The sequence below is a fragment of the Talaromyces atroroseus genome, assembly GCF_001907595.1.
Source record: "Talaromyces atroroseus strain IBT 11181 chromosome Unknown scaffold_0, whole genome shotgun sequence".
In the NCBI taxonomy this organism is placed as follows: domain Eukaryota; kingdom Fungi; phylum Ascomycota; class Eurotiomycetes; order Eurotiales; family Trichocomaceae; genus Talaromyces; species Talaromyces atroroseus.
This window is the reverse complement of record NW_017971432.1, coordinates 2,466,820-2,480,871: the sequence shown is the minus strand read 5'-3', so window position 1 is coordinate 2,480,871 and position 14,052 is coordinate 2,466,820. Positions and strand designations below refer to the sequence as shown.

The 14,052-nt window shown below is 46.8% G+C and overlaps 5 protein-coding genes across 5 annotated transcripts, besides 2 other annotated features; 3 read left to right on the top strand and 2 right to left on the bottom strand.

Moving 5' to 3' along the window:
* Positions 1-19: 19 nt before the first annotated feature.
* Positions 20-95: a repeat region (Identified by RepeatMasker using a combination of RepBase library and repeat library created with RepeatScout).
* A 2,006-nt stretch (positions 96-2,101) lies between these two features.
* Positions 2,102-2,262: a repeat region (Identified by RepeatMasker using a combination of RepBase library and repeat library created with RepeatScout).
* A 411-nt stretch (positions 2,263-2,673) lies between these two features.
* UA08_00881 (hypothetical protein) lies at positions 2,674-5,290 on the bottom strand (the record flags this gene model as incomplete). Its single annotated transcript, XM_020260736.1, has 6 exons — positions 2,674-3,275; positions 3,339-3,485; positions 3,548-3,846; positions 3,894-4,630; positions 4,700-4,915; positions 4,973-5,290. 6 exons carry the CDS (start codon positions 5,288-5,290, stop codon positions 2,674-2,676), a joined length of 2,319 nt encoding a protein of 772 aa, XP_020124557.1.
* A 275-nt stretch (positions 5,291-5,565) lies between these two features.
* UA08_00880 (hypothetical protein) lies at positions 5,566-7,255 on the top strand (the record flags this gene model as incomplete). The annotated part of the gene is made up of 3 exons (XM_020260735.1): positions 5,566-5,612; positions 5,667-7,149; positions 7,223-7,255. 3 exons carry the CDS (start codon positions 5,566-5,568, stop codon positions 7,253-7,255), a joined length of 1,563 nt encoding a protein of 520 aa, XP_020124558.1.
* Positions 7,256-7,733: 478 nt separating this feature from the next.
* UA08_00879 (hypothetical protein) lies at positions 7,734-9,349 on the bottom strand (the record flags this gene model as incomplete). The annotated part of the gene is made up of 2 exons (XM_020260733.1): positions 7,734-9,012; positions 9,069-9,349. The coding sequence occupies 2 exons, from the start codon at positions 9,347-9,349 to the stop codon at positions 7,734-7,736; spliced, it is 1,560 nt and encodes a 519-aa protein (XP_020124604.1).
* Positions 9,350-10,110: 761 nt separating this feature from the next.
* UA08_00878 (hypothetical protein) lies at positions 10,111-11,496 on the top strand (the record flags this gene model as incomplete). The annotated part of the gene is made up of 1 exon (XM_020260732.1): positions 10,111-11,496. The coding sequence occupies one exon, from the start codon at positions 10,111-10,113 to the stop codon at positions 11,494-11,496; it is 1,386 nt and encodes a 461-aa protein (XP_020124603.1).
* Positions 11,497-12,680: 1,184 nt separating this feature from the next.
* On the top strand, positions 12,681-13,967 carry UA08_00877 (hypothetical protein; the record flags this gene model as incomplete). Its single annotated transcript, XM_020260731.1, has 1 exon — positions 12,681-13,967. One exon carries the CDS (start codon positions 12,681-12,683, stop codon positions 13,965-13,967), a length of 1,287 nt encoding a protein of 428 aa, XP_020124608.1.
* Positions 13,968-14,052: the final 85 nt, after the last annotated feature.

The following is a 14,052-nucleotide window of genomic DNA, read 5'->3' as shown; positions in this document are numbered from 1 at the left end:
CAGGTTTGAGCAAGCCACAACCGAATATTGACCATTAAGCCACGAAAGAATGTCGCCTAAATGGGGCTTCTGGTAATGCTCATTTTATGTGAAAAAGATTGGTTCTTTTGAAGCTGAAGTCACCAAGAAGGGAGTTCAGGTTGAGGAGGGAGGATGAAAAGGAGAGAGGAGGAGAAGGATGCGAACTCGGTTGATAAGTAGGCGACCATTGTGCGTCTAGAGTACCACTTGCCTAGGTAGCTGTTGCTAAGCGAAAATCTCAGTAATGCACGTATCATTCATTGCGTTGCGATGCTAATACGTAGGGAGAACTGCCCAGCGTCACCGCATTGAACTTAGCGTCCTCATGAGTAGGATATCTCGCGTAGTCGTGAAAAGGATGAAAGCGAAACGCTTAGATATCTCCTCCTTGGGAGGCGTTAATCCTAATTTGCAACCGCAGGCACGTTCTGCCTTACATACATGGTCTCAACATCAACTAGCTAGAGAATAAACACTGGATGATAGATTCAATATACATATTGCTAATCAATATGCGTCTTCTCCCTGTAGTTCTCCCGAGAGTCAAAACAAAATGCATTTCGTCTAGCTTAAATTTTTTGACTCAGACCAAGGAAACGCCTGCCTGAGTGCTTTTCAGGCGCAACAAAGAAAGTTAGTCCGCGTAGAACTACAGGAAATTATGGATGCCAAACCATTCTGCCCTCCTGTCTAAGTTGCATAACCTTAGTGGTACATTATTTTACGCGATACTGTGTTATGTATGTGTCATCTTTCAATTAAACCAATGAAATGCACAAAGGGAAGAACAGGGGTACATAATGATGTTTACTCTCGCATTGCCGGTTTCTCCAGGCACCCAATGGGACCAGGTGAGGCCTAAGTTTCTGGCCTGGGGCGCAGGAGACACTAAATGCAGTGGCCAGTAATATCATCTATTTCTATAGACGCATTTCTACTTAAGAGGACACAGTTGGCACATGCCGGCTGTTCGCGGCCGCATAAAACCTTGCGACGACGACAGACGATGCAACTGAGCGACAACAACCGGGGTCCTTTGATCTGGCGCCGCTCGAGGGAGGCATCTTAGTCTTGACCTTTTAGTTATGGGGAGAATGATAGACATTTATATAATACATATACATATACATAGATATGGATCTGTATATATGTACACATACACCATCGAGGGTCCTCGAGGAGGTGGTCATTGATGTCAGATGTCAAACAAAGAAACTTTTAAGTTTGACGCTAGAAAGCTAGAGCCCACCGGGTAGGCTGGCGGCCGCCAATCCCGACCCACTTCTAACTTTATCGTCAATCTAAAGTTTAAAAGCAATTGACCCGTCAATGTATGCATGGCTTCACCCTGCGAGATCCCCAGCTACATATGCAATAGATCTTCGAGGTTTTTGAAGCTAGTTAACATATAATTTTGGTTGTGGGGTTTACACCTAATCTATACGATAGGAAATCTACGGCGTATAAGAAAAGTCTCAAATGAATCGTTCTCTCAGTCTATGGCAACCAGACAGACAGCTGCTTCAACAGCTACCCTAAAAGCTACGACGGGGAGCAACCTCACAAATATCGCCAAGGTTATTTATCTTGATCGGTTAAGCTATGGTATTCGTGGCAATAAATATTCTCCACGCCATCATACGAGCTCGAGTTTGGCGTCCTCTCAAGGATGGAGATGATGTTCCATGCTCGTCTTGTTGATATATATTCCTAGTTTGATTATATTCTGGAACATTGGGATAGCACAGCGACTCGATCCTATACATGCTCTCTCGCCTCATCAATATAGTCACTCACTTATCAGTGATCTTGCCGCGGCGAATGTGGGTCTAGTTTCTGTGATTCTAATAGTAGTCCTTCGCTCACCATGCATTTATAATGTATACACCTTGTGGTTTGGTTATATCGGCCTATGCATTGACGCTTTGCTATGACTGGTGACTCATGGAGCTTAGAAATTTTTGTTTCTCCATCAATCTCCCGATGATCGTTACGCTGAATTGATATGCTTTTCTGAGTTACATAGTGTGTACATTCTCTCAGACCGGGGCTGGATGTTTCACAAGTAATATCCATACTCTATATAAGCCTCCTCTTTCTTCATTCCAGTACATACGACCATAGGGTGTGGAAAACAGGGCTTCCCGTCCGCTCAGCCGTACTTAAGCCACACGCCGGCCGGTTAGTAGTTGGGTGGGTGACCACCAGCGAATCCCGTCTGTTGTATGTTTTACTTTTTTTCTCTTTTTAGCTTCTATCTGGCCTTTCTGATGTTCTTTTCTTTTTCACCCATCGTTGCCGCTTTAAGTCGGGTCTTTTTGCTCACCTGGAATGATCCGAGCCGTGGAGGGTGGGACAGGAAATAGATCAGCATTCAGCTCAATTCTATCCTGAGTGAACATCAAAAATCTCAGGCCATTCGGACAAAAGGGCTTTGAGATCATCGAGAACGCTACCTATACTTTGTTTACCGCAACTGGCCCCCAAGACTAACTCTTGGATACCAGGTACAATTGCCGAATAGTAGAAAAAAGAAAGGAAAAGAAACTGGATAAAAACTGTCTAGGTATCATATAGGCTCGGCTCCGCATAGGTTTCGAATAGGAGCCGTTTAGAACGGTCATACTATGCACATGTTCATACCATTTATCATTATATAGAAGCTGCGCGAGACCTGTTGTTATGGACTTCAGGCTCATCTTGAGATTGAACTTGAGGCTGATTCTCAATTCCAAACAGGAAGTGATCTTGATTCTCAACAAGAAAGCTCAAAACATCTCGGCTCAGATCATTTTCTGCCGCGATATGGTAATGCTGAGGATGCCAAATTATTGCCATCTGGAAAATCGCAGATATTCTCAACGAATCTAGACCATTTTCGTCAGATTTGGAGGCAAAAACGGCTAGAATGTCGAGGAGATATAGCAGTAATTGTTTGTTTAGAGGAGGAAGTTCCCTAATGAGATTCTGATAGGTGACGATAGTCGTCATATAGATTTCGGGAATATCTTGTCTTTGAAACATCTGATAAGACCGAATTGGGTCGCGGAATTTTTCGTAGAATTCCAAAATGATCACCGGCTCTGGCAGCCCTTTCAAATAGGTCAGGAGCACCCAGGCGGCGTCGTGTACAGTATAGCCTGACCACTGAAGGCCTTTACCGTACATTGTGTCTAGATTATCGAACTTGAATTGGAGTTCTTCGACTCGTTTTTCAGAAACTTCGGTATCAAAAATACCCTTTACTGATGTCCCTGCTTTTTTTGTTACAATATTAGGCATGTTCTTTTTCCCAATAGTAGAAGAATATATCATACCCTTGTTCTTGAGGAATACACCACACTTGGCGACTATAATCGGTATATAGCCGTAAATGAAGGATTGACCGTTGTCGTCCGTCAGAGAAATGGCCACATTAGCATACCGTATGCTGACACTAAGGGGAACACCGAAAACTCGATTTTCTATACGTAAACAAGCCCAAGTTAACATGCAGAAACTGACCACCTGGAAACTTCCCACGCACCTTTCTCTCTCCTCCTATATCTCTTTAGCCGTGACCACAGAGACTTTTTAGGCGGTGGTGTGGATTTTGTCTGTTCAGAATTGGAGGGGGATTGACTCGGTTTGTTGATATCATCAAAAGTCACCTCTTGAATAGATGCGGATGACTGGCTTGTAGCCCCTGAGTGGCTCCTTTCAATTGTGTAGGGCTGTGTTTTTGTTATTCCAGAACTGATCGGCGATAGGGTTGGTGTGATTGATTCATTGACTTCTGTAGATGTAAATGACTTGCTTATGGTGTCTGAGTGGCTGCTTTCAACACTACGAGAGTGAGCTTCTCCCTTATTAACCAAGTAATAATTACGCACCTTCTCGCCGAAGCTGGATCTAGAGTGCTTTGAAGTTGCAGTCTCTCCAGATCATCGCCGAATTTCTGGACAAGGGACGTGCCAGACCCTTTGAGCTCTGCTAGCATGGTCACCTTCGGTAAACTTTTTCGCCTGATAATAGAAGTTCCTGGAAGTGGCACTTCTGATATTTCTGTGGCTGGCTTGATAGTCGAAGTATCCCATGTTACTTCATGTGCAGTATTCCAGGTACCCATGTCCTCGATGACCGGTCCGTTCGTGGGTACAGAGGTTGCTTCGTTTGCGGGCTCTGCTGCCGACGTATCCTGCCCATCATTTGATAAAGATTGCTGCGCCATCCACTCGTTTTGCAGCGCCTCTGCGGCCGTGACTCGCTCGTCTGGGTTTGGGTTCATTAACGAAACAATAAATTCCACGCCGAGCTGAGTGACCGGGGCATCCAGCAGAAGTTGAGAGGGAAATATCTCTGGATTGATTACATATTTCGACAGAATTCCGATATGTTTAAAGCTAGACTTCTTCGTCAACATCTGGAATGCGATTTCCCCGACAGCCCAGATATCTACCGCATGGGGACTTCCGCGCTCAGTGAATCCGTAGACTTCGGGTGCTATGTATCCGAGTGTGCCCTTGACAGTGGTGGATAAGCCAAGACCTTCTTCTGTGCGTTTGCTGATGCCAAAGTCTGCTATTTTGACCCACCAATCATCTGGCGGACACGACTTTAACAAAATATTCTGGAATTGAAGCAATTAGATAGTGTGTCCCTAAGAAATGTACCAAAAAGGAAGGGAAAAGGAACCGACACTTGGTTTCATATCTCGATGGCAAAACTCGTTCTCATGCATCAAGTTTAGGCCATCCAGAATCTGATAGGTCACTTCCCTGGCGTCGTGTTCTGGCAATGCTGGGTTGCGATACAGATAGGTGTGGAGGTCGCCCAGGTCCAGGTATTCCATCGCGATAAACAGATGCTCTGGGCTTTCATACCATCCAAACGACTTGACAAAACACCGCTCATACTATTTGCGACATATTAGTCCAGTCATCCGACAGAAGAGCGGCGAAAACACGCAAACCTTCGCATGCGAGAACTTGGCAATGGCTTCTAGTTCCCGGGTGTAATCTATGTGCGCGAATTGTTCATGTTTTTCGATCTGCTTTATTGCTCGCACTTGCACGTCGCGATAGCCCTGGGTGCATTTCTCCAGCCAGACACTGCCATAGCTGCCCCCTCCAATCTTGTTCTGCCGCTTCCAATGCTCGGATCTGCGCACGAGGCGTCGGCGCGATGTTGGGTCGGGCGTATTGTAGGTATGGACCGTCTCGACGCTGCTGTGAGGTTCAAAGTGCGTCTCGAGCTTCGAGTCTCGAATCAAATCTGAGAGCCGGGCCATGGGAGGCGCATTCCGGGGTACTTCGGCCTCGAATATTTTCTTCGGGCCATGCGAACGGTGCCATACACGATCCAAAGGGACGGACTTTCAGCGCGGGGCAGAAGACAATTTGAAGCCTCTTTCTAAACTAGTCTGCATGGCTTCGCCCCTTCGTCTTGGTCAGCCAATGACTAGTAGTTAGTTAACTAGTTAACTACTCCGCCCCCTCAGCCTCAGCCTCAGCTGTTCAATGGGTCGACCGGGCAGTTTTGAATGCGCTCACTAGGATTGTTACAATGGTTGACCCCTTCTCCATCATATCAACACTGGATCTTTGCTTCAAGTAAGTCGGCTGCAGCTGATTTGAATGCCAGTTATTAAAAAAGGTTACCTTCAGATATGGCTCGATACTGGTCGAACTGTGCTCTGCCTTCAAAAATGCGACAAGTAAAATCATCGAGGGAGTACTTCGTCTGAAGAATTATTGGATACGAGCCGAGGTCCAATTGAAAGTAGTGGAAAGCATAGCGCATACACTGGACGATGAGCATCAAAAGATACAGCAGGAAACACTGGATTTGCTTGCAAGCAAACTCAAAATCGCGGTGCAGAGTATTGAGTCGGTGATCAAAAGCAAAGATCCCGATGATGAGTTGGCTATAGTCCGGGTCAAGCGATGGAAGTATGCGCTGGTTCAACAGAAGATCGAGAACGCAATACAAGACCTAGAGCTTTGGCAGCAAATGTTTGATCCGTCGTGGTATTTGATCATAAAGGCAGCCAACCCCCAGATCGACACTGAACTAAAGGTATATAAACAAACTATTCCAGCAGAGGGTCAAACTCCGTTGGTATTGGCCAGATCGCTAAGATCAGCATTGGCTCCTACACCCACTCATCACCAAACGCCCATATTTCTTCCCGAAAAGGGCCTGCACGCTTTGCAGTTAGACAGTATACCACTATGCTCTGCCAAGTTTGGACAGCGAGAGGGAGATATTTCGAAGGCATTGATCGTGGAGCGGATCCATCGCTTTCCCGAAACTGATATCAGACAGCTTGAGAGGGACGTTCGGGATTTAGCAAGGAAGCTGGCGCACTCTAGCCCCCTGGAGTTTGGCCTTCTGAACTGCAAAGGTGTGATCAAGTACTTTGAGCAGGATATATATCCTGTAGGACCGTCCGCATTTACGTTTGTATTCCGCATACCTCCGGGACTGTCCCAGCCCCAAAGCCTTCGCAGTGTGCTCCAGCATATGAAACAGCCGGACTCTCTTTCAGATCGGTTCCGACTCGCTAACGAGCTTGCGAGAGCCGTCAGCTACGTGCATACGTTTGGATTTGTGCATAAAAATATTCGACCGGAGACAGTACTGCTATTGCGCAGCGAAGATGCCTCTATTGGTTCCACGTTCCTTATTGGATTTGATAGTTTCCGGTCCGCCGAGGGCAAGACAATACGCAAAGGTGACTTGGCATGGGAGCGATGTCTCTACCAGCATCCGGGGCGGATAGGACCAACCGCGAGGGAGGATTACATTATGCAGCATGATATTTATAGCCTTGGTGTCTGCTTACTCGAATTGGGTCTATGGGAGTCATTTGTGTTGTATGGCGAGGGCTCCGAGGAAGACTTGGGGTTGAGCAATGAAGAGGTTTCCACAACGAGAACAACTCCAGCGCCCGTTCTTGGATCAGACCGCTCTTCATCATCATCACACCTGGACCGTCTGCTTTCTTTGGCTCGCGGAGAACTACGAACCATAATGGGAACGCGATACTCCGAGGTGGTGGTGACCTGTTTGACCTGTCTAGACCCCGGAAACGTTGATTTCGGCGATGAAAGCGAGTTCCAGGACGATGATGGAATCCAGGTTGGAGTGAGATATATTGAAAAGGTTTTGCTGCTTTTGACACTAAATTTGGAAACGTGTTCTAACTCTAGATTTGTAGGTCATCATGCGGCTTAACGGTATATTTGTTTAGAGGAAGACACGCTACATTGCTTGTAATGGAACTGTTCAAGGAATTCTTGGTTTGGGTCGGCGATTTGTATACGTGAAGAAACTCAGGGAATGGCTAGGACCGTGAGAAGTTATAGAGAAACCTGCTGTACGCTTCTCTTTAGGGAATGATTGAGCGGTTTTTAAATTGTACTCCCGACCTTTTCCTTGACTCGCCTCATATCGGAATGGGGAAGGACGCAATCTTGCTCTCAAGTGCGAGAGTTTTCTCCTTTTCATATGTTTATTACATTCTTCTATATGCTTCCTCATCGCTACTTAAGATTTTTTGGAAAACTGAGCAAGAAAAGAAAATTGTATGATTCAAAAAGCGATAAATGGCCTAAACTGCAATTGGAGAAACAACACAAGAGGGTTTAACAAAACAACAACCATGGTCTATATGGGCAGTAATCAAAAAAGAAAAAAATTCAAGCCTAGTGCATTTCTCAATTGAATCATCACCTCCCGGTGTATTTCTTCTCGAAATACCTTGTGGCTAGAAATGTTAGAGCACCAAACGATCCGCTGAATATCCAACCAAGCTCAGCTCCGTCTGGCTTGACGGACTTTGCGACGACTCCGACATACCAAGTTTGATCCATGGATAAGACTGCACCTACGAAGGCCATTAGGATAGACGCAATCCCTGCAAAACCATATGGAAGGACTTTCATGTTGTTCCAGTCGTCCAAAGGGTACACGCCCTTTCGGAATATGAAATGCTCAATAAGAAGGATACAGACAAACGGCGTTGTATAATAACCAATTACGGATAAAAAGGATTCTAGAACTTCGTCAAACGAGTTTTCGCCTGCGATGGCGATGGCAATAATGATAATCGACCCGACAGCCGTCCATACCCATCGCGGGACCTTTAGCATTAGTGGGTGGAAGTTCTGGCAGGCAAAAGCCAGACTGTAATTGTTCGTCATGTTACAGGCCACGATGCTGAGTGCGAGGAGTACAAGGAGGAATTTCCCAAACCCGTGGAGGGGTTTCAAAGCCTCGCCCATAAGTCCGCCATAACCTCGACTGTTATAGGCGGCGGCGAATGCAGGGTCCGCAGCGACAGCAGTCATGAACGCAGCACCTAGCACTTCGGGAATGATAGTACCTATGAAGTTGCCGGCCCAGATGATTATGGTGAGCTTCTTCTTATCGATGTTGGCCGGCCTGCGGACGTTGTAGTCGGCAGCGAGTCCAGCCCAGCCAATAACAAAACCATACGTGACAGCAATGAATGACATGACCCCTGCGGCTTCAGCAGAACCAGAGCCCATGGGTGAAGCGGATGCGTCGAAGTGGGATGCGCCATATCCGGCGAGAAAGATAAACACAATAACCTGTGGAATCCAGCAGAATCTCTCAAATATATGGACAGCGAAATATCCAAAGAAACAAATAACCGCGGTGAGAACTCCAATGATAAGATTACCAGCCCAAAGGGGGCAGTGTCCGTTGGAAAGCTCGTATAGGACTTGAGCCCCTGCAATGCTATTTACCGACGACCAACCAACCATTCCGCACAGGTTGAGGATGACAAGAATGCGCGTGCCCCAGATGCCGAATGAAAAACGTCCAATAGAGATTGTCCGTAAGCCAGTCATCGGACCTAAGCACCCATAGAAGCCAACCACCCAGGAGAAGACGAAATTGACTATCACGATGACAGCAAAAGAATCCCAGAATCCAAGGCCAAAAGCGGATCCCAAAGCACCAGTAGCAAATGTTGCCGGGCTGCCCAGAGCTAAATCAGCATTCAATTGCAAAAGGAGCCATCATGAAGCACATACGTAATGTTGGCTGATGCCCATATAGCAAAGGCATCTAGCAAGTTATGCTGCGCACGATCGGTCTCATCGACACGTTCAATGCCTCTTTCTTCAGCGTGGAATTTGCTTGCAAAGCGGGTGAACTTGATAAACCACCCTGTGGAGGCTTCGACGTTGGAGAGATTATCCACTCGGTCTGCAAAGCCATGATGTCTTGCCGCAATGGACTCGGATATGCCTTTCTCGGGGTCTGCGGGTTGCTCCTGCACAAATGCGTCCTTACGATCAAGAATGACTGACATGGTTGACAAGACCGCAAGTGGAGATGGATGATGTTGCAATGCAATAAATGGCGAAGCAGCATATCTTCCTCATTTATTTACGCTATCCTGACTGACTCGCGCATGGCATGGCTTATCAGGCCTTACCATTGACGCCGTTCGTGATTCGACGTCATTCGATGTGGCTTACTTGGCGACACTGGACTTCAAGGCGTTACAAGCAGACTGCAAAAGCATCAATATAAGAAACGCCCGATGAAAACTCATCTTGTTTCCTACCTCAGTCTTATCAGCATTTTTCATACAAATTTGCTATATATCGGCATGAGAACTATGTAGAATCAATATCAAGTTGGAGGGGGTGTGCTTGGTCCACTATGCAACTGCGGGGATTCGTTATCACATCTAGGCCCTTAGACAGCCAACCGAACACGACGACCTCAAAGAATCGTGCTATCATTCTAGTCGAAAAAACAGGCACCTATGCGGCCGGTACCGAGAGCCGACGCTCGGCTAAGTGTACGATATTCTGAGTGACGAGATAAGGTATCGGCGTTGACCGTTAGAAAGTCACAGGTCACAATTTATCTTGTTGCTTTATCAACGGCTGTTCAGTGTTGTAGAATCTCCATGATACTGGTTCTCATGAAGCACTGGGAAGGATCGGAAAGCTGCTGTATGTCTCACGGGACTTTCCTCTTCGTTTAAAATACGTTGGTGTCGTCAATCACCCCCTCCTTTTCTTGGGCAGATCGCAAGATTCCACGATATTGTGACGCGCCATGCAGCTAGATTCAGGCCCGACAACGGCCTTTTATGGAACATTTATTCATTCCAAAAGTTCACAGGAAATAGAGATTATCTCTAATGGCCTTCTCCTCGTCTCCGCTTCTGGGACAATTGTGTCTCTTGACAAAGACGTCGAGGAAGAGAACATTTCCAAGATCCTAGCGAGTCACGGAAACAGCGCTCTGTCGGTAAAGAAATTCAAGAAGGGCGAGTTCTGCATCCCCGGATTCATCGATACGCATAACCACGCCCCGCAATGGACGCAGCGCGGAACGGGCCGAGGGCTGCTTATCCTCAGATGGCTGAACGAGGTGACCTTTCCTCATGAGTCGAAATTCGAGGACCCTAAATATGCCGAAGAGGTATATGCTAAATTAGTCGATGGATTTCTCAAGCAAGGAGTCACGACAGCATCATATTATGGCAGCTTGCACCTCGAAGCCACGAAAATCCTTGCTCGGATCTGCGTTGAGAAGGGCCAGAGAGCGTTGGTGGGAAAGTGTAACATGGAACGCAATGCCCCGGACTATTACCGAGACAAATCCAATATCGAATCACTGGAGGAGACCGAGGATCTAATCAGATATATCAAGACCGAATTGGATCCCCAAGGACTATTGGTACAGCCAATCCTAACGCCGCGATTTGCCATCTGTTGTGATGGAGAGTTACTTGAGGGTCTGGGTCAGATTGCGAAGCGTCAACCAAACCTCATGATTCAAACGCACTTTGACGAGGCGATGCAGGAAGTTGAGGCGACAATGCAACTGTTTCCAGAGTTCAATAATGAGGCTGATCTATATGAGCACTATGGGCTTTTCAACGACCGAAGCGTCTTGGCCCATTGCATATATCCAAATGAATACGAGATTGGGCGTATGAAGGCGTGTAATGTAGGTGTATCTCACTGTCCCGTCAGCAACACCACTGGTGGAGAATGGGGAGCAGCGCCAATCAGGCGGTATCTAGATCTCGGTATCAAAGTAGGATTAGGCACAGATTCTGGAGGCGGGTTCAGCAGCAGCATCTTGGAAGCCATGAGACAAGCCATCATTACTAGCAATGCTAGACAACGCATGACCGATGGCAAAGACAAGGAGCTCACGAGAGACGAGATATTCTATCTCGCAACTCTCGGTGGAGCACGGGTGTGTTGCCTTGATCATAAAATCGGCTCATTCGCACCTGGGAAAGAGTTTGATGCTCTACACGTGTCAATGTTACCGGAGGCGGATGCAGCATCTACTATGATTGAGGACAGTGATTCCATTGAAACAATATTCGAAAAGTTTGTGATGTCGGGCGATGATCGGAATCTTGTTTCAGTGTTTGTGCGAGGCAAATCTGTTAAGCCAAGCCAGTCAAGACAATCCAAATAGAGGATTAAAGATAGTTGTCCTGCCACAGAGGCATTTATGTTGTCGGTATATTGGAACATCGACCGTACTCATGCTCCAGGAGAGGCCATGATCTTGACATTAGAATCAACCATGTAATATGTAAACCCTTTCTTCTAAGTAGTAAAATAAAGTCGCGTTATTGACATAGTGTGCCGGATTGATTAAAACGAGAACGGAGAACAGTTTGACAATCTATACCTAGACATAGGATAACCTGCATGCAATAATACTACTCCTGGAGTAACATTCTACGTATCAAAGGTTCGGCATGGGTGAGCACCAATTATAGATAAGCGATGAGGGATATAGTAGCCCCTGTGCATGCGTAACTACGTACCACTAAATGGGAACTTGGATTCGAATCCAGCTGACATTCTACCGTCTTCATATCTTCGGGCTACGTCAGTATGTTTAATAGAATGCAGGTTACTCTAGATTCTCTACCCCAACAACTCTACCTTCCAGCTACAAATCGCGCATTAACCTTGTAGGAGATGCTCCAACATGGAATAAGTAATTGCGCCTCATCCGGAAGAATGCTTGAACATGATAATATGTAGAAGGGAAAGCATTGCAAAGATTCAACTCGCTCAACAAGGCTACCAGGACGAGCTATAAGACTTTCACATCGGGGCATTGGTCAAACGAGGTTACTCAACGGGGCAAAAACCACCACCATATTAAACCTTAGTAGTAGTGGCCTAAAATTGATATGGCGGGCCGGTTACGGCTACCATTGCGAAGAAGCCTAAGTAAGTGACAGTCGAGCCCGCGGTTATACTGTATTGGAACAAGAGCAACTGAATAGTTACGAGATGCACAAGGAGTAATCAGTAATGTGCCGAATCTGTTAAATCTGGTACAATTAAGGCCAAAAAACAAAGATATATATATATAAATAGATAGATCACGTTACGTGTCTCAACCATGGCGATTGTTTACATATATACTTACTAGTGGGAGCGGCGTGGACAAGACTAAAAGTAACGCAGGTCCGCGCGCAATTCATCCCAAATTAATCGTTAAGGGCAGTTATCGACTACAACCGTTCACTACCGGAGCGGCCAGTTATACCACAGGTAGAGCCGGGTTTTCTTGCGCCTCAATTGCCATCAGAGGCGCCTTATGAAGGGGAGCCATGGGCATATATCCGGAGCGACACTATGTTCAAGGTTGCTCCGGGAGTGACACACTGGCAGTCACCCAACTACTTCGCTATTTTCCCGGCCATCGTAACGTATCCTTCCATCTTAGGTGAGATGTATAGCGCAGCTTTTACGGCGCCGGCATTCAACTGGCTCTGCTCCCCTGCCAGCACAGAGTTGGAGACGGTGATGATGGATTGGCTGGCCAAAGCCTTAAAATTGCCCTGCAGCTTCCTCAGCACCAGCTCTAACGGCGGAGGCAGTGTTATCCACGGCAGTGCCAGTGAAGCGATCACTACCGTGATGGTCGCGGCTCGCGAGCGCTATATACGAACCAAAATAGATCAAGAGGGCTTGAAAGAAGGATCGCCAGAGCGCGAAGAAATCGAGGCTTATCTGCGAACCCGACTGGTGGCGATTGGTTCCGAGGAGACACACAGTAGTACCCAAAAAGGCGCGATCATTTCGGCCACAAGATACCGAGCCATGCCGGTTGAACTCGAAGAAGGGTATGCTATTACTGGTGCCCGGCTCGAAGCTGTGCTGGAGCAGTGTCAAAAGGAAGGATTCCATCCATACTACATGACCGCGACGCTAGGCACTACCACCTCGTGTGCGGTCGACCGCTTTGACGAGATAGCAGAGGTCAAGAAGAAATGGCCTCTGATTTGGGTGCATGTGGATGGCGCTTACGCCGGGGCGTCTCTTATCTGTGAAGAGTTTCAGCACTATAGTCGCCAAATTGACATTGCCGACAGTTTTAATTTCAATATGCACAAATGGCTCATGGTCAATTTTGACTGCTCTTGTCTGTTTATCAAACGCCGGGCGGATCTCATTCAAACATTCAACGTTCAGCCTGCCTACCTGAAAAACACTTTCTCTGAATCCGGCCTGGTCACCGACTACCGCGACTGGCAGATTCCCCTTAGCCGCAGATTCCGAGCGCTCAAGGTCTGGTTTGTCCTGAGGACATATGGCATTAAGGGGTTGCAGCAGCATATCCGGCGGTCCATTCACCTCGGCGATATTTTTGCTCGCCTCCTCAAAGAACGATCAGACATTATCGAGATTATCTGGGGTCCAGTGTTCGCCCTCACATGTTTCCGTATAAACCCGAAAAAGCTGAACGACGATACGGAGCTGGCAGACAAGCTTACTACGAAAGTAGCAGAGCAGATTAATGCCAGTGGGAAAATCATGATTACCGCGTCGAGACTGGCCGGTCGTGCTGTTATACGCTTTCTTCCTGCTAATACAAATGTCACAGAACAAAGCACACGGAGGGCTGGGGATTATAATTGAGAAAATCGAGGATGTCTTAGCAAGCTTATAAGGAGGTACCAGTGCAAAAAGCGTCTATTAGGTTATTCTGCGGCTTAGAAATGAA